The following is an 18,948-nucleotide window of genomic DNA, read 5'->3' as shown; positions in this document are numbered from 1 at the left end:
CTGGGACCTCACTGTACAAGCCGGCAGGGCGCTGAGAATGTTTTTCTTCCAGTTTTTAATCAGTGCCCAGTAGTGTGAATACAGCCTCTCTGCTGAGACTTGACAATGCAGTGAGATCTGGAGTTCCCACGGCAACAGGAACTAACTCATCCCAGGGCTCTTTGAGTTATCAGTCGGCCCACATTTCACAAAGGTGATCAGCGTGGGCTCGACAGCTCTTAGAGGCCTTCTCTGAAAGCACATCATGTATGCACTACCTGGTGCCCCCCACCCCTTTGGATTCAAACCTCTGGAGCATTACTATTTGCTAAACACAATTGGATGAACCTAGCTTTTTGTGCTGACTAGGGTGTGGTATATCTGGGTGTTGGCTGTAAGGGGCTTAAGGTCTCTGGCCAGCTGGTGAGTGAGTGAGGCTGTGGACATTCAGGATCCCCAGCTCCTGCCACTTGGGTTCTGCTGCCTGGCCGAACCCTGATCAGGAAAAGGAAAACATTCATCATGGGCTGACACCATGTTAATCGTCATTATCATAACACTTCAGAGGAGAAGGTGGTAACACATTTTGTAGATAGGGAAACTGAGGCTGTGAGAGGTAAAGGTGATTTGTTTAAAATCGTGCAGCTGGGATGTAACTGAACCATGATTTAAACTGAAGTTTACCTCCAAAACCTGTGCTTCTGTGACCGTGTCTTGCTGCTTCCTTACACAAACACAGACCTTTCCCTGCCCACACTTTAGTAAGCTTAGTTCAGGACTTAAAAGATGAATGGCGAGTTACCTTTTTTTTTTTTAAGATTTTGTTTATTTATTAGAGAGACAGCACAGCAGGGGGAACAGCGGAGAGAGGGAGAGAGAAACAGACTCAGAGCAGGGAGACCAATGTAGGGCCCGATCCCAGGACTCCGGGATCACAACCCGAGCCGAAGGCAGACGCCCAGTGACTGAGCCACCCAGGCACCCTATGAATTGCAAGTTAAACCAAACCTGCCTTGCTTATCTGAGAATCTTCAGATGCTGTTCAGCCCATCGGGTGCTTTCCTGGGATTATCCAGGATCTTCTGTCTTGGGTGGCTTGGGCAAGAACAGTGTCCAGTATCATGCTCTCCTTGGCAGATCTGTAAGATTCATTTCTTTATTCAGTTGTCAGTGTCTGTCATAGGCCCTTTGTATTGGCACACTGCTCCACATGGGCTTCAGGAGCCATCAGGGTCCCTTGCCCTTCTGATGTCTACCATCCGTTCTCCATCCCAGCCCTGGATGCAGGGTGCAAAGGTGGCTCAGCCCTGAAATTCCAAGTGTTAGGACAGTTAAAGCAAAGGGATCTAGATCTTTGTCTACAAAATCAAGGTGGGTACTAGAACAGAGTCCCCTCTCCTATAGACAGAGCACGGGAAAGTGAAGATACGGGCCAGGCTACAGATCAAGATTTATCAAACCCCATGCCATCTCTGGTGGGGTGATGGCTTTCCAGTTGGTTTGGGCCTTTCTAGAGTTACTGTTTTGGAGTTGGAGTGGCTCCTTGCCTCCGAACAGGCAAGAGGTATATGTGCATATTCTTAGTGCCCTAGCATACTCAGGGATCAGTCTTTGTTGCTGCAATTGCTGCAGTCAGTCGGGGTAGGTGTGGTACTCAGGACAGAAGAGCAATCTCCTTATGGAGTCAGGCATGATTTCTCCTGTCTTTGCCACTTTTTTTAAAAAAATATTTTATTTATTTATTTGACAGAGAAAGAGAGATCACAAGTAGGGAGACAGGCAGGCAGAGAGAGAGAGAGGAAGGGAAGCAGGCTCCCTCCTGAGCAGAGAGCCCGATGCGGGGCTCGATCCCAGGACCCTGAGATCATGACCTGAGCCGAAGGCAGAGGCCGTTACCCACTGAGCCACCCAGGTGCCCCGCCACTTTTTAGCTACTTGAGCAAGTGCCTTGTTCTCTGAGTCTTAAGTGACTTCTGTTAAAATGGATAATGCAGCCTTGCTTTAGGTTGAATATAGAATTAAATGAGTTACTTTGTGTAAGGTATTTGATGCTGAGCCTAATACACAGCTGAAGCTTTAAGTTGTAACATCAGCTTTCATCTGTGTCCCTCTCCCAAAACTGCATTCATGAGCTTCCCACCAGGGTCAGTATCCATGAGAAAGTTCTTCCTGGCCTGGCAGTGGGAACCTTTTTCTCCCTGGCTGGCTCCCACAGCCCCTAGTCAGTCTGATCTCAGAGTGGCTAGCTCTGCTCCTCCTACTGCATGGGGAGGATGGCAGTCCCTTGTTTTGACCCCTTCCTGCTTCAGTGACAGGAGGGCTGCAGAGAGGGATTAGTGAGCTAATTAGAAATGATTGCATCTCTCAGCATTAATTAGCAGTGCTGGGGGCTTATAGTGTGCACTTTGGAATTGAGCCCCTGTGGGACAGCATGGCAGGCAGCCGTCTGCCTTGGGGGCCTGCCAGCCCCCTGCACTGATTAGAAATGATGGAACAGGTTTGGGTAGGCATAGTGAAGGCTGTCCTCTCAAGGTACCCTGGGCTCTCTGAATCAGATCCTCTATACCTTTATGATTGGGCCTCAGTCTCCTCTTCTGTAAAATGGGACCAGTGGATTGCTTTCTTCATCAGCACATATACTAAAATTGGAACGATACAGAGATTAGCAAGGCCCCGACAGAAGGATGATACGCAAATTTATGAAGCATTCCATAAAAAATAATTTTTTTTAATGGGACCAGTGGACATGAGAGAAAATCGTTCTGAGAGATTCTAGGTAGGACACTAAGGGCAGTGCCTCAGGGCTGTTAGCACAGAAACAAAGGGGGTTTTAGCTGATGAGTGAACAACAGGACAAATTGGCCCTCTGGCAGGGACCTTGGGTTCTAGCCAAGAGATGTTTGCTAAGAGAACCTATGGTCTTGGCCTTCTGGGCAGATACTTAGCAACTTTTCGAGTCTTTGCTCATTGGACTTACTAAGCACTACAGGTAGGAAGGTACGGGTTGAACTTGAGCCATCTGTGGCCAAAGAGTAGACACTTTGCTGGCCCAGCGCCAGTCTCCTCCCCAGGTGCTCCTGGTGAGACCCAGTCCCCAAAGAGTAGAGGTGCTGCGTAATGAGGGCCGGATCAGACCCTGAATCAAAGGGCTAATGGCTGGCAAGAGGTCAGGATGTGTCAGCATCACTGGGATTCTGGGAGCTCCAGTGACCTTCTACCTGTTCTGTGCTTTGTTTTTGGTTTCTCCATGCAGCTCGGATTGGGAAAATGAAACGGAGGAAGCAAGATGAAGGGCAGGTATGTCCCCTGTGCAACCGCCCCCTGGCAGGATCGGAGCAGGAGATGAGTAGGCATGTGGAGCATTGCCTTTCGAAGGTAGAGGGGCCATCTCTACCTACCTCTTCTCCCCTCCCCACCTCGCTTTCCCTGACACTAGCTGCTGACTGCCCTCAGATTTAGGGGCTGTGTTGGGGTCCCCATGTGGTCTTAGCAGCTGCTGCTTCTCCGTTCTTCATCTTCTTCCTTTGCTTTCACACTTTCACTCCTTCCCTGGGGCTCCAGTGGAAAATTATTGGGAAGAGGCAAAGGTTCTTTGACTTTTGGATTGGTTTCCTTGAAAGGAGCCAAGAGCTGGGGGCCCATCTGGCCCACCAAAGCTGGGGGCCAGGGCTGTGCCTTTCTTGTAGACTCGGGGGAGCAGGTGGTGGTGGCCTGGGACCCACATGGTCCTGCTTTGCTCTTCACAGAGGGAAGGCTCCTGCATGGCCGAGGATGATGCTGTAGACATCGAGCACGAGAACAGCAACCGCTTTGAGGAATATGAGTGGTGCGGGCAGAAGCGGATCCGGGCCACCACTCTCCTGGAAGGTGGTTTCCGAGGTACAGGCGGCTGACACGTAAAGCACTGGTGCCTGGTGGCCGGGCCTCTACTCGGTATCCATCTGTTGGGAGCCGAGAGGCCAGGGCTGGTGGCTGGTCATCCGTTCCACCACGTGGGAACTGCTGCTGGCGGGGCTCCTTTGTGACCGTGCTGCCTGCCTGTGATGTGCATATTAAAATGGATGTATTTGGGTGGGGAAATGGAATTGAGGCTGCAAGCTAGGAGTGACGAGGGGGGCTCTCAGCCTCGGGTGATGCATTGAAGGTGACAGCCAAGCCGCGTTAGCACCTGCATAAAATATTAAAGGGACGGTTATGCATTTATCACTCCATCCCTCTTAAGGCTGATAAATGAGAATCCAGCAACCTGCTGTACACCTCCAGCACTGGGGGCCCTGAGGGCTTCCAGGCAAACACATTGGATTTTCCTCCTCCTCCTCAGCCCCACGTCAGGGAAATCAGTTACAGAGGAGAGAGTGAGTTATGGCAAAATTTGACCTCCCATGAGCTTCATTGGGGAATCTAATTTTAGCTCTGATCCCATCCTTTCTCCCTGGGTGCCCTCTGCCCTGAAGCAAGAGGGGCCTGGGCCCAGCTGCTCCCTGCTCCCCCTGGGCTCGCCCCCGTTACTACAGAGGGGTCCTCAGGGCACTGCACAGCTCCGTTGCCCTCCTAGCTCATTGGAGGAATGTGGCTTCGCCCAGTGGAAGTCTCCATCCCCCCCCACCAGGTCATACAGTAGCCTGGCCAGTTGCCTAGGGTCATGTCCTCCTGTCAGACTCCCCTGCTCTAGTCAGGGGAAGAGGGAAAGAGTCTGCCTCCTGGCCTCCAGCTCTCCTCTTTCAGTACGAGCACAGCCGGCCCTGGGAATCACGATCATTGAGTGAACCAGTCTGCTTCCTGTCTGCCTCCAGTTCTCCAGGCAACACCCGTAGGAGTACTGGTGGGTCCCTGGGGAACTTCACAGCAGCCAGGAAGAGGGTCTCTGTCTTGCCAGGGCCATGCTGCATGGGCCAGTCCCGGGGAGTGGTCTCCATAGCGCCGTGCAGTGCAGACTGGACACATAAAGGGGCTCCAAGTCCAGGTCGGGCATTATGCCTCTGGGTTTCTCTCATTCCCCGACTTTGGGGTCAGTCAGGACGGTGAAGGTATCAGGCCTAAACCATTGCCCCACCCTGAGCTGGAGAAAGTTCATTTACCACATCACTCTGGTCCTGTCCTGGCGCTCTAGTGTCTGAGGCCCTGGAAGGATGAGCAGCAAAAACCCCAGGATCCTGGGAATGGGACACACAGGTGTCTGGTGGTGGCCTATCAGGGTCAGCTGCAGGACGCGGCTCTGGGTTCACTCCGTTGGCAGCTGCAGATACATCTTCCATCACTGTGGCAACTTCTTAGGTTTCTTGGCACCGAACTGAACCTGAGGCCTTCTGGGCACCAGACCGGGCTTACGGGGGCTACAGCTACAGACGGGCCCTGCTGATTTGACGGTCCTTCCCCTGCGCTGGGACACACTTGCAGAGCTGGTGTGCGGTGCTCTTAGGCCCTGGGCGGGTGTCAGTTTTCCCTGAGTGTTTACACTGTGAGGTTGTTCCTTTCAAGAATTCCTGAGGGGAGTTCAAAGGGGGCTTTTCTTTGAGCGGTTTGGAGAGCGAGAATGAGAGTGAGGCTTGAAGAGGGAGCAGGGCCGGAGGTGCCTTTATCTGCAGAGAATGGCTCCAGCTTGCCTGATAGAAGCTGCTGCCGCCTCTTAAACAGCTTAGTGCAGTCAAAAGACAGGCAGACTTGAAAGGCTGTGTTACAGCAAGATCAGCGGGGGCCACGAGGCAGAGAGCGGGGCGCAGTGGAGCAGAGGAGGCTGAGGCTCCTCGGTGGGGGGGAGGGGGGCATCAAAGGAGTCCCTGGTTGATCCTGACTGCCTCTGCCCCTGGAACCCTGGCTGCAGAAGCTGGCCATCTGTCAGTCTACCCTCCCTGGCCAGGACCGGTAGGCCCCAACTCATGGGGGGTTGGGTGTGGCCCCGCCAGGCGGGCTGGTGTCAGTGCTGGCGCATTGATCGCCCGCCGGGCGGGCCGGGCCGCAAGCCGGGCAGCGCGTGCTTAATGTGATTGAAAGGCAGTTAAAATGGCGGTGACCTTTTCAGGAGGAATTAGATTGCCTGCCAAGACCGGTTAGAGGGAGTGATAACGCCGGCTGAAGAAGCTGCCCAGCCGACTTCAGAGAGAGGGAGCAGAGGCAGGATGAGCGGGCGAGTGCTGAGGCCCGTTTAAGCTGCGCTGTGCGTGCTGACAGAACAGAGATTGCTGTCCTTGTTAGATACGAAAGAATTGAAGAATTGCAGATAAGTTCCTGTATCCGATCATCCCCTATCCCTCCTCCCAGACCGGGGCCCCTTCGTCATCCTCAGCAAGCTTCCCACCAGGCCTACTGGGAACTGGTTTGATGGAGCACGTCTGTTACCTTTAGAGTGTAATCTGCTGTGGAGCCAGGGAACAAGCAAGTTTTGGTGGAGACACTTGGCTGAGGGGAACAGGCCTTGAAGATGGATCTGTGGCTATTGAGGGCAAAGCCTGGGTTGCTCGGGCCCAGGAGTGCTTGGAATTGGGACTCTAGAACAAAATGAAGGACAAGAGAGAACAGGTAAGCAGGCAGCAAGCACCAAGATAGGTCCAGCTAGAAATAGGTCTTTAAGAGGCTAAAGGAATAAAGATTTCAAGACAGGTTGGAAGACCTAAAACTTTCAGTGTCTAGGAAATACTGTGGCCTTCCCAGTTCTCAGAGAAATCCTGGGCTGTGTGCCTGAGCTGTTGATGTCCTCTCAGAACCTTAGGGTTGCTAGTCTGCTGCTGCTCTTTCCCCCACCCAGCATTAGAATTGCATAAAGGGTACCATGGAGCCTAGAGCTTCCCCAACATTCCCCTGAGAGAGCTTAGCAGTTAGAAAAAGATCCTCTTCTGGGGCACCATGCCAGCCCTGGGCAGAGCAAAGGGCCTCTAGCTAGAGCAGCAGGCCTCAGCGAGAACCTAATGATACAGCCCCTTGGGACAAACCTGTTCCTATCTGTAGCCAAGGGAGGTATGTGATGAGTGAGCCACACCTTTCCTCATTTCCTGTCTCCAGCTCCTGGGTCCTCAAAGAGAGACTTACGGTGAGCTTTGATCCTTCCCCTGTATTGGTTGCCATTGAAAGTTTACCCAGCTGGATTTGGGGAGCCTGGAGCCAATCGTGTGTGAAATGGACAGGCTAGAGAGAAGACATGGGAATGGTTGGTTTCAGATAAGGTAACAGTGATGGGGGCAGGCACAAGAGTGTGGCAAGATGGAAATATCTCCCAGGAGATTGCACAGGAACTAGAGGGCTCCGGCTCCGGCTGTGTCTGAGCCCCGACAGGAAATGCTTCACTAGAATCCAGCAGTGAGCCCCTTTGAATCAAACAGGTGGAGGGGAGGGAGAATGATGGTACTTAGAAGCCCAGCTGTGCAGGTCTCTGCCCTCCCCAGATCCTGGCCTGGTGACTCCATCTTTCTCAAGTTCCTCCAAGCTATGGCTTGCTAAAACATCACCAGATCCTGGGTCAGGAGCTGAGAGGTACTGTGAGTCCCAGGGCACAGAGAACTAGGCCTTCCCTTAGCTGCTGCCCCCCTCTGGCATGTTAGTTCCCAAAAGAAGGGGACCCCGTAGCTAAAAGCATCCCCCGGTGCAGCCGTGCCGTGTGGTCTGGTCAGTGACAGATGTTGGAGCAGCCAGCTGCTGGGGGCAGTCTTGGAACAGGGAGGGCTGGGGCTGCTGCTTTCTAGCTCCTACCACCTTTAGTTCTAACTGTTGCTTGGTGGGAGGGGTGAGGAGAGGTGGCAGGGAGCAGGGCACCTTCTGTCCCCTGTGGCAACTGACGGGGATTTAATCGCCTTTTGGAACACAATTGTTAAGCTGGGATAGAGGGAGTGCAGGCAGAAGGAGCAAGTATCAATGGTTTTAAACGGCGTCTGTCTCTCTGCGTCTCTCCTGACGTGAGGCAGTGAAACGCGTTATTGAGGAGGCCCGGAAAGTGGCTAAGTGCGTTTGACACACGCCAACTCCCTGCCTCCACACTGGATAATTGCATTGTCAACTGTTCAGCGAGGTGGCAGGTGACACTGCAGGCCGATTGATTGTCCCGCATCGCAGCTCCCCAGACTGTCAGCTCCCCAATCGATGGCGTTTACACAAGACACCGTAACTGCATCTGTAACTAATTCCAGTGTAAAACTCTCCGGAAACTGCTGCCCCTGTCTCTCCCCCCACCCCGCCCTTCCCCAAGAGCATGGCCTCTGAAGGGCCTCAAGACTTTCCTTTCTCCCTGGGCTCAGGTTTTGTTAGAAGCAGCAGGTGAGGAAATTGATGGCTCCTTTTTTGTGGTTTCGGGTTCCAGGACGTTAGTGCCCCCAGTAAACGGGCATCTCCAGTTTCTCAATCGATCACCTAATCAATTGATTAAATTAACACTGATTTTTTTTTTTTCTTCTCCTTGATGACCCAGGAAGAAATGAGTTTATGGGAGAGGTCATTTTTATAAAATTTAGACTTGCTTATCATTTCTGCACTTAATCCTCTCTGTTGCTAAGTATTCGTTTGGAGGGAAGAGATTTTTAACACTGCCTCCCCTCCCAGAACCCACTCTGCTGAGCATTGCTGACCAGCAGCCTTGTTTGCCTAGAGACAGCAGCTCAGCACATTGCGCCACTTTAGCTGGGGTTGAGTCATAGCAAGGGGCCTCCCCTGGTGACTAAAGGGTTCTCCAGGTCATCTTGGAAGTCCTGGGACCTGAGTCCCTTCCCTGGATAGCAGCAGCAGGAGCAGCAGCTTGCTTGTTATCCCCGGAGCTACATGGAACAGGAGCCAGAGACTTGGAAAGGAGCTCTGTGTGCCATCTTGCCTCTGAGTACTGGCTTGGGATGTTCCAGCAGCTGAGAACATAAAACGGCTATGGAGCCTTCCTCTCAAAGCTGGGGGTTGGGGGGAGGGTGCCAAGCTGGGGGCGTGGGGATGCTGTCGGCATAAAATGGCTTTATGGCAGTTTCTTTTTATTATGATTCTGCCAGAAGTCAGCAAGTGACATTTCATTAAGAAAATAAAGTTTAATGTGCTGGGAAGGAGGTTGGAGGAGGCTGGGGCAGCATAAGAGGGAAATTGGCAGTAGCAGCCTGTTCTGAACACCTGTGGGGTAGGGAGAGGTTCCCAACATCTGTCTCCACAGGGGGATGGGGTCAGGGTCACAAACCAGAGACAGGCCTTTTCCTTGGCAGATAAGATGTGCCATGCTCTCTGTCCTGCCTGGCAGGTCGGCACTGCCCAGCTGGGGTTGGGGTCTGACAGGGAAGGTTGTATCCTGAGAGGCTTCAGGCCTCCACCTCCTTTCGGACATAGGGCTCTCAGGACCTGACAGGACAGCGCCATCAGCATTTTAGCCGTCACTGCTGTGGGCCTGGCCAGCTCTGCTGCATGCTACTGAGACCACAGGAGTGAGTCTGACCTGGGCTTGCAGTTTGATGAGGGACCATGACAGTACATGTAGTTAAATATGACTTTGGATTTGCACGGGAGTCTGGGTGGACACTAAGGAAGGGACACCTATGTAGAAATACCCGGGGAAGTCTTCACACTCAGCACCTCACGGGTGGAGATCAGATCTTGAAACTCTTGTGTCTCCAATGCCAGGCCAGACAGGATGAACTCAGTAAAAGTTGAAAGAATGTTGGGGTATTTCTGGAGCAACTGTATGCATAGGCACTGTGAGTTCATAGCAGGAGGTATGGCTGAGCTAGGTCAGACTTGCAGAACAAGCAGGCGTTTGTTCTGTAGACCAGGAGGGAGAAGAGATAACAAGATGTACGAAGGCAGTGGTGCACGGACAGATGTGGAGGGTCAGGGAAAGCACAGTGGCTGTGCTCTGCTGGGGTGGGAGTCCTGGTCTAGGCCTGGCTGAGGAGAGGACTTCAGGCCACAGGGCTGCTTTCTGTGTTGAGAAACCGGGACTCTTCCTGGCAGCTCTCTGGTACCGTTTTCTCAGCTTTGCCATGGGTACGTTGCTGCTTTCCTTCTCGTACACTCACCTGGCAGGGCTGGGCAGGGCCCAGCCGAGGCAAGGCTGTGAGGCTGGCTGCTGAACTGTGTGTACTTGGGGGAGGGGGCCTTGGCAGGTTCGGGGGCACAGGCTGTAAATGAACCTGATAGCTCCATTCTGATTGATGGCAGAGTTTGTCTCCCAAACTGTCAGAGGGTTTATAGAGGTGCCACTCAGCCACAGGGAGGGAATTGCTTGTCAGGACACCTGGCCGTGAACAGGAGACAGAGCTGTAACTTGGTGTTTTCTCAGCTTAATGGCCCCGCTGCTGACCTGCCTGCTGCCTTGAGTTTGTTGGTGCCTTGGTGTGGAGGGGAGATGAGGGCTGGCGGGGGCACGGAGCAGAGGGGAGCTTAGCCAGTGCCTAGTGCCTCGCTTTCCTTCGTGCTACTTGACTTTGGGATGGATGAAACCTTTGAGAGACCAGAGACGGGAGGCATAGGGGAAGGAAGATCAGGAAGAAAAATGCTCTTGAAATGGGCTTAAAAGATGGAGAACATTCCACATGGAGCGAAAAACATGAGCAAAAGTCTGCAGAGCAGGACATAACAGGACTGTGTGAGGCTCAGTAAAGAGTGTGTGTGTAGGCATGGGGTGTTTGGGTCGGCATGAAGAAAGAGCAAAGGTGGACAAGTAGGAACATCCACATCTTGCCGGGCCTGGCTGAGGAGATAACGCATGCAGTGGGAGACCATAGCTGGTTTTGGAGCCTGGAAAGGAAGGGTCAGAACCATCTGGGAAGCAGGATGAAGGAACAGACAAAAGGCTTGAGGACCCATCGTAAGACTGTTGTCTTGATGAGAGTGGAAAGAACGGACAAGAAGACCTTTCTGAGATCATCGGGCAGTACCCCAAACTGCTTCCTCGCCTCTTTAAGGATTTCCTTGCCGATTCTGCTTGCCACAAATTCCACCGTTTTCATCTCTCTCCATTCTGGCAGGACGGCTGTGCTTGCCAGTAGAAAGTGGTCAGAGACCACTGGGCAGAGACAGGGGCAGGGAGGGAGAAAAGGCTTTGTGGCCCCTAACTGTGCCCGTCAGGAAGGATGATCCTGGGTGTCAGAGCACAGGACCAGGTAAGGGGCCCTGATGTGGCTTTCACCCGTCCCCACTGGCCAAGGGTCTGCCTGTGGTTGGGCCAAGTACACCTTGGTAGGGTCACCCACCTGCCTGGCCTATGGCCCTGCCTCCACGCAGCCTGGTTGCCTTCGTGGATTGCTTTGAGAAGCAGGTGTGCGTGCCTATCCTCCCTCGGCTGTCCCTTCCTAATCCCTTTATAACTGCACTTGTCCAGGAATCTGGGCTGAGTGAGGTGGAGATGAATAATTAATGTCAGGCGCTTCAGACACCAAATATTTGAACAGCTGCCTGGTGTTTTTGCTGGCAAGGACCTGGCGGCCAAAATCAGGACGTTGGCTGGGGGTCTCACTGTGTGGCTCTGACTAGCCCTAGCCAGTTTACTCTTCCCTTTGATGGACTGTCACAGTGGACCATGGGACACAGGGGATGGCCAGGTCTTGGGTGGGGGTGGCTCTACAGACCTGAATTTCTGTGTCCTCTTCCTGCTCTTCCTAGACCTGGAAGATAGGTGGACAGCAGGCTAGCTTGAGTGTCTCCTGAGGACCTGACATAGTATATGAATGGGCTAGTTCATGAGCAGAGACCACCAGGAGCAGCAAGAAGTGGCAGAGGAGAAGGAAGAGGTATACAGAGTGAAAGGGAATGAAATGCAGAGCCAAGAGTACCTAAGTATTTGGCTCTGTGTTTCAGGCCCAAATTTCTGTCTGGGCCTTACCTGGCCCCAAACTTAAGCCTTACCTAGAAGCAACAGAAGGGGCACGCTTGGTGTAGTCTCATTGGCCCCTGGTCCTACTCATGTTTTGCTTCCCACAGGCTCTGGCTTCGTCATGTGCAGCGGCAAAGAGAATCCGGACAGCGACGCTGACCTGGATGTGGATGGGGATGACACTCTGGAATATGGGAAGCCACAGTATCCTTGGGGCACTGTGGGACAAGGTGGGGCTGGTGGGACAGGCCAAAGGGAATTGAAAAAGTAGCCAGCAGCTCTGGTACTTGCCTGTACCCTCCCCTGCCCCGCCTCCCAACCTTTGGCGTCAGTGTCAAAGCTTTCACCAGGATTCAACCTTCACAGCCTACTGCAACCTAGGATCTGTTGTCCTTGACCACCATGCCAGATACACAGAGGCTGACGTCATCCCCTGCACAGGCGAGGAGCCTGGTGAAGCCAAGGAGAGAGAGGCACTCCGGGGCGCAGTTCTAAAGCAAGTGTGGGCACAGGCTTGGGTGGGTGGAGTAGAGGGATGGGAAGTCCTAAGGCGGGGGAGTCAACCCACCCTCAGGGCTCCTCTGCCTGCCTTTAGGGCTCACTCTGTTCTTTTCCCCTCCTTTCCCTAGTGGCGGCCCCCCCAGCACACGCATCACACCTGAGTTCTCTAAATGGGCCAGTGATGGTAAGTCCTGACCCACCTTGAGAGTAGTGGGGGAAAGGGACATCCTTTGGGTAGTGGTGACTGACTCAAGCCCAGTCCCTCACCTGTGCTGCCCAGTCTGGCCAGAATATGAGTTGCCCCTCTGTCCCAGCAGAGATGCCATCTACCAGCAACGGTGAGAGCAGCAAGCAGGAGGCCATGCAGAAGACCTGCAAGAATAGTGACATCGAGAAGTGAGTGTCGGACCAGGAGAGGGGCCCCTGGGATGGCAGTTCAGGGAGGGGAGAGAGGGGGGCTATCTGCTAGCAGGAAGGCCTTCTGCCAGGACTTCTGGCCCTCCAGAGCAAGGCTTAGTCCTGCGGCCCTGGGCACACGACGGCAGTGGGGCCCAGCTGGTACTAAGCGTGACTCTGTGAATTGATCGCTGGGCCACTGCCCTAGGAGTCCTGGCGGAGGGAGGAGCAGTCCGCCTGCCTGCCTGCCCGCTGCGGCAGCCTCCGCCTGGGAATGTGATGTATGGCCGCCCAGCCCAGCCGGCGCACTTGATTCATCTCCAGTTTCTGTTTCTTAATCGGGAGCTAAATTGGTTTCATTTTTCTTGTCCTGGGTGGCGCTCGCAGTGGATTTTAGGCAGGAGCATTGGGTCTCATCACTTCTAATAAGGAATTTTTGGCCTGGGTTCTCTGGCAGAGGGAAAGGGGATCCCTTAGCACTTCACATGAGACTGGCCAGCCCCGGCCTGGATCCCCAGGAGCCATGAGGACTTGAAATTAGCTGGGCATCTTACCGCCTTTCCGGAAGCGCAAGCAAGGCCAGTTCTGGCCACTAGAAGTGGCACTGTCCGGCTCTAGCTGCCTAGAGTTGCTGCTCTTGGCCACTGCTTACCTCTCCGCACCCCATCCCTTTCTCTACTGGAGGCTAGGTTGCCTGGGGTTAAATGGCAGCCTCTTCATTCCAGGGCCAGTGTTCCATCTTGCCTCCTGCCAGGAGAGTGGATTGCAGGCCGGTGCAGGGCCGGGTCGGTGGCCCAGGGTCACCTCCCATTTGTTTCCCTCCATTTTGTGTTGTCATAAATTCATTCCAGCCCGTTGTGGTTGATCAGTTTATCTCGGCCGGGGCCGCGAGTGCTGCTGGCATGATGTATGGGCCGCGGCTCGGGGCCCGGCTGCCCATGAATCACCGCAGCTGCTCCGTGTCAGTGCTGGAGCGGGCCGCACGGGTTCGGCGCAACCAGCTTGCGGGGGGGGGGGGGGAATGACGTATGGATGTTTATTTAATAATTCTCTCCTACTCCAGCTGAGCGGGGCGGGCGGGGCCGTAAGGGGCGCCCACCCTTGTCTGGAGGGGCTGCTCATAAATCAGAAAGACAAGATCATTAATCAGGGATGGCGCCCGAGGGGGAGGTGGGGGCCAGAGCCAGTGGCCATCCATGAAGGTACTACCCACCCAAGGCTGGGGGAAGTTGGGACTTCTGTCCCACCTGTGTGAGCACAGGCACCAGTAGGCGAGGTTCTCTGGTGACGAGTCATATGCAGAGATCTCCACTGAGTCTGGCCCCACCAAGATTGGGACCTGTCAGTTCCCATGACTTCTAGTACACACAACGTGGGTTCCTGCCCTACATCTTTTTCACAACCCAGGAGAAGCAGGACGCCATGGCTGCTTCCAGGAAATTCTCTACCTTGTGCCCCACAGGGTGTCGGGAATAATTCACGAGTAGCCTGGGTCAGGGACTGGAGAACCAGGTATTGTACCAGAGCAGAGATTATAACCAGGTGTTTGCCGAGCAAGTCCACAGTAAGGTGGGCTCTGCAGTCGGATGTGGCCTATAGAGCTTTTGGAGATGAAGGGGGAGATGGCTTCATTCTCTCCTGGCCCCATCTTTTTTGCCTTTCTAGTTCTAATTTCTCTGATACAGAGTTTGAGAGTGCTCTGTTCTGGGCCTTTGTCCCCAGCTCCAGGCCTCAGGGTCCCAATTTTTAAAATAACTACATAGGACCAGGCAAATGCCCAGCCTGGTCCTTAGAGAGAAAGGGAGCACAGCTACCTTGTCTCCTTGGCAGAAATTCACCAACAGTCCAGATGAGAATGGCACACGTGGCATTGGGCAGAACGCCAGAGGAAGAGCCGTGCTGGCGTGTGTAAGGGTCAAGGGGCTGATGAAGGCTTCCAGATCTGGAAAGTTGAGTGGACACTTGAAGCATCAGCCAGTGTCAGAGGAGCCGGAGTCATTCCCTTCACAGCTTCCGTGGGTAGAGGCAGGGTAGAGAGAGTCGTGGACCCATGGAGTAATAGATCAAGGGCATCCCTGACACAGGAACACAACACCAAGACTTTCTGTTCTTTGTTGCTGCTGGTGCCCTAAGAGAGAAAGGTTAGAGATCAAAGTCTGTTGCTGCCCATAGAATGTTACCCACCATCATCCCCATGCCCCCTTATATCACTTAACGCCAGTACCACCTGTAAGCTTTCGGGCTTTCTGTGCCAGTTGTCCGTTTCAAGCCAGCCGAACAGGCCATCGCTGGCTTGGGAGAGTGTCTCTGCCCACACAGCGCCACACTTAGGATTCCCCTCAGACTGGTCCCTCTTACCACCCTCCTCCGGTGGGCCCAGCAACTTTCCGTTGCCTGTGAGATCAGCTTCACTTTCAGATTGTGGCCTCCAGAGTCTTCCCTGATATGATCTCCCACTTTCCCCACGTTAGCACTTACCCATGGGTGAGCCTTACGGCCACATGGACCTCTTGGCCTTTGTTGGTCCTGGTCCCTGGGCCTGGAGACCCTGCTCCTCCTGGATATTGTCAGTATTGTAATGTTAGTCACAGAGTGGTCGGTGGATCACAGCAACAGTCTGGGGTTTGAATCCCAGCTCCCCCACTCTGTGTGAACCATACGCAAGCTACTTCATGTTCCTCTGCTGCTTTAGTTTCTTCATATATAAAATGGGAGTATTACAATCTCCTCATGGGGTTTTTGTGAGGTGTAAATAAAATAATAATTTTCAATCCCTCAGTACAATCGCTGGCATTTAGTAAGCGCTTAATAAATTTTGGCTCTTTTATTTGTGTTATCATCATTATTATTCCCTAAGGCCCGTCTCTAGTAGCATCTTTTCTGCTCCTCCAGGCAGCATTCTTCTCCTGTAAGCTCCTCTGGGTTCTGTTCAGTTGTTTCAGAAGGGGTGGGAGGGATCACCCCACTCCTTCAGCTAGTCCTAGCTCTTCACTCTTCAGTACTGCAGCCCAAAGAGCCTTCCAGAAGTTATAGGGACTTTCATGGGCAGAGCTTGAACAGCAGGTGAGGACTCTTAGGGCATCTGATTTGCCCAGGAAGGAACAACAAGGAGCCCTTGAGGTAGGGCGGGCCTATGGCCCGGGACCTGGATTCTGTGGGACTTGTGCAGTCCCGACACCTCTTACTGGGGGTGAGACTAGCTTTTGGGTCAACATTTACTCACACTCCTGTGCCCGCCGTGGGCTAATGTCCATAGTCAGTATTGGTGGCATGAGCAGCCTGCCATTGGGAGACTGCATCTTGCCCAGGAGACAGGGACGTTTGCAGTTGCACTGCTCTGGTGCGGTCCGCTGCAGGGTGCCAGAGAGCACAGAAGACCAGCCACCCACGGTGGGGCTGGCAGGAGGCAGGGTGGGCCAGAGGAAGCAGGAAGTGCTGCCAGAGGCCAGGGGCATGAAAAATGGTGCTGGGTGTGGGAAGCTTCACAGTTTGGTGTGGATGGAGCATCACGTGTGGCAGGGTGCTGAGGGATATGGGCCAGGGCTAGGCCAGGGAGTCCCTGTTCAGCTTCTGAGGAGTTTGATAGAGCTGTACTCTGAGAGAAACATTGAAATGTTAAAGTAGAAGTGGTCAAATCTGCAAAATTCTAGGTGCTGAGAGAATGGAATGAAGGATATGGAGGCAGAGGGGCCATTCAGGTCAGCAGAGGAATTGTAGGAGAAGCCATGAGGGCCTGGACCAGAGGTAGCAGTGGAGACACTACGGAGATACTAGAAACTAGATGACAGATTGTAGGTGTCGAGGGTGACTGGGAAGGAATGGTTTGAGAATGGTTCCAAGGTATCTGGTTTGGAAATTCACCAAGATGGAGGTGGAGGAACAAGGAGGGTGAAGAGTTCAATTCTAGAAGGAGGAGTTTTCAGATAGAGGATTTGGGCAGGTAGGGGGCAGGGACATGTGGGAGACATTTATATATATGCTTCTAGAATTCAAGGGAGATGTGGGCTGGAGGTTCAGATTAGAGATGCCAGCCTGCTGCCTGCCCAACCAAGCCATCCTCTTTACAGAATCACCGAAGATTCAGCTGTGACCACGTTTGAGGCCCTGAAGGCTCGGGTCAGGGAACTTGAACGGCAGCTATCCCGTGGGGACCGTTACAAATGCCTCATCTGTATGGTGAGAGAAAGGGAACCTGGGATGCCTCTGGTCAGGCTTCAGTGCCCTCTGGGGGTTGGAAAGGGCCTTTGCACTGTGATTTGAGCTCTTTAGAGGGTGGGCCAGCCTCAGAGTGACCCCTTCTCTGCCCCCCTCCTCCTAGGACTCCTACTCGATGCCCCTAACATCCATCCAGTGTTGGCATGTGCACTGCGAGGAGTGCTGGCTACGGACCCTGGTGAGGTGGCATGCGGTTTTGGGAGTGGGGGGCGGTCTCCGGTGCTAAGCATTCATGCTTATGCGTGAGCCTGCTTGAGGGGGGAGGGTGGTGCGAGGGGCAGGGGAGAGCATGAGCATCGAACACAGCAGCAGGAAGCCAGGATATTCACCCCCACCCAGGCTCCCCCCATTCTCTCCTCCCCCATCAGGTTTATTCTCTCCCTCAAAAAAAAAAAAATTCTCTCCCTCCATGGGTTTGCTGCCTGCTCCCGTTCCCCTGCCCACCCCCAAGGCTCCCTCTGTCACATATACTGGTGAGATCCCGGGTCAGGAGGAGGCTGGTTGTGGGTAAGCAGGACCAGGGCCTCAGCCCCTCCCCCTGCTATTACTAGGCTCCTTCTGCTCCTGCCCCTGTTCTTCGCTCCGGAGCAGCCATTAAAATGTCGCCCGGAGACAGCAATAAAAGGCCCGGACGTGGGCTCTGTGTCCTGATCAAAGGCCGCATGTAATCTCGTTAGGGCCGCGGCAGCCACAGCTGGACCCAGCCTTGTTCTCATTACCGGGGCTCCCGCTGCGGGGCTGGCCAGGCGGTTTGATCCTGGCATCCCCCCAGCACAGGAGTGCGCCTGCCTGCTTGCAGAGGCCGCCTGTGCATCCCCAGCCTGGGCTGGCAGGACCAAGGTGCCAGCACACAAGGGCGCAGGGAGACATGGCTGCAGGCCCGGGTGCTCTCAGCAGCAAACAAGCGGGGTAGTGTGTGACCAGAGCCCTCCCTGTTCTCCCTGCAGGGTGCCAAGAAGCTCTGCCCTCAGTGCAACACCATCACAGCGCCCGGAGACCTGCGGAGAATCTACTTGTGAGCTAGTCGCCCCTGGCGGCCCTTGCTGCGAGCAGCCCCACCTGCCCGCCTCTGTGATGTGACCCTCCCCCTTGTACATACTTGCACACAGGATCCCCATGTACATACATGCGCGTGCACATATGCGTGTGTGCACATATGCACACACACATACACACATACACACACACACACACAGGACTCTGGAGCCAGAGTGGAGGCTGAGGCCCAGGCCCTGCCTGCTGGCTACTACCAAGCCTGGGGACCATACCTATTCCAGGTTCTGTTCCCAGGGTGGGGCAAGGAGGTGGAGGTAAGGGGGAGTAGCGGGGCAAGGCTCCTGAGATCCAGCCCCCAGACGGACAGACGGACAGACAGACATGCAAACGCCAGACTGAAGCACATGTAATATAGACTGTGTATGTTTACAATGTTGTGTATAAATGGGACAACTCCTCACCCTCCACTCCGTCCCCTCCCCTTTGGTTGTATGATTTTCTTCTTTTTTTAAGAACACCTGGAAGCAGTGCCCCCTTCAGGGCTGGCTGGGGGCTCGGCCCATCCACCTCTCAGGGCGCCTGCCTCTCTCTCCCCCATGGCATCCCTTTCCCTCTCCTATGTGCTCGGTGTTCAGTGGTGTATATTTCTTCGCCCAGACATGGGGCACATGCCCCCAGGGACACGATCCTCTCCTTAGTCTTAGCTCCTGGGGCTCTTTATAAGGAGTTGGGAGAGGGGGGAGACACAGGAAATGGGAACCGAGCTGAAGCAGGGGCTGAGATGGGGGCTGGATGAGTGTGCTCCTGGCTGCCCAGCCTTCTGCCAAGAACCATTCCTGGGATTAGAACTGCTGTTCCCAGGCAAAGTGGTCTCCCCCGCCCCTCCCCTGGGCCCCATGGTGTGATGCTGTGTCTGTATATTCTATACAAAGGTACTTGTCCTTTCCCTTTGTAAACTACATTTGACATGGATTAAACCAATATAAAGAGCTGCTGCCTGTGTGTATGAAGGGCTAGGTGATGGGGCAGTGTGGACAGAAGCAGTTCAGGGGTTAATTCCTGGCAGCAGTTTGGGGCAGAGGACTTGGATGTGGGTGTGC

The 18,948-nt window shown here is 54.0% G+C and overlaps 1 protein-coding gene and 1 pseudogene across 4 annotated transcripts in view; both read left to right on the top strand.

Annotated features, from left to right (window-relative positions):
• Positions 1-18,837, top strand: part of RNF220 (ring finger protein 220) — a 218,138-nt gene extending 199,301 nt beyond the window's left edge. For 2 of the 4 annotated variants that reach the window (XM_045997773.1, XM_045997789.1), the window contains 9 exons: positions 3,233-3,354; positions 3,726-3,858; positions 11,848-11,944; positions 12,150-12,236; positions 12,370-12,425; positions 12,559-12,637; positions 16,705-16,813; positions 16,956-17,030; positions 17,800-18,837. In XM_045997773.1, coding sequence (XP_045853729.1) covers positions 3,233-3,354; positions 3,726-3,858; positions 11,848-11,944; positions 12,150-12,236; positions 12,370-12,425; positions 12,559-12,637; positions 16,705-16,813; positions 16,956-17,030; positions 17,800-17,871 — 830 coding nt within the window. In that variant the 3' untranslated portion in view covers positions 17,872-18,837. Of the gene's footprint in view, positions 1-3,232; positions 3,355-3,725; positions 3,859-11,847; positions 11,945-12,149; positions 12,237-12,369; positions 12,426-12,555; positions 12,638-16,704; positions 16,814-16,955; positions 17,031-17,799 lie in introns of all 4 variants that reach the window. The other 2 variants (XM_045997767.1, XM_045997782.1) reach the window with 2 other exon arrangements.
• LOC123928395 lies at positions 2,595-2,707 on the top strand (annotated as a pseudogene).
• Positions 18,838-18,948: the final 111 nt, after the last annotated feature.

The sequence above is a fragment of the Meles meles genome, chromosome 1 (assembly GCF_922984935.1).
Source record: "Meles meles chromosome 1, mMelMel3.1 paternal haplotype, whole genome shotgun sequence".
NCBI classification, from domain to species: domain Eukaryota; kingdom Metazoa; phylum Chordata; class Mammalia; order Carnivora; family Mustelidae; genus Meles; species Meles meles.
The sequence above is the reverse complement of the archived record's forward strand: the minus strand, read 5'-3'. Positions and strand labels throughout refer to the sequence as shown.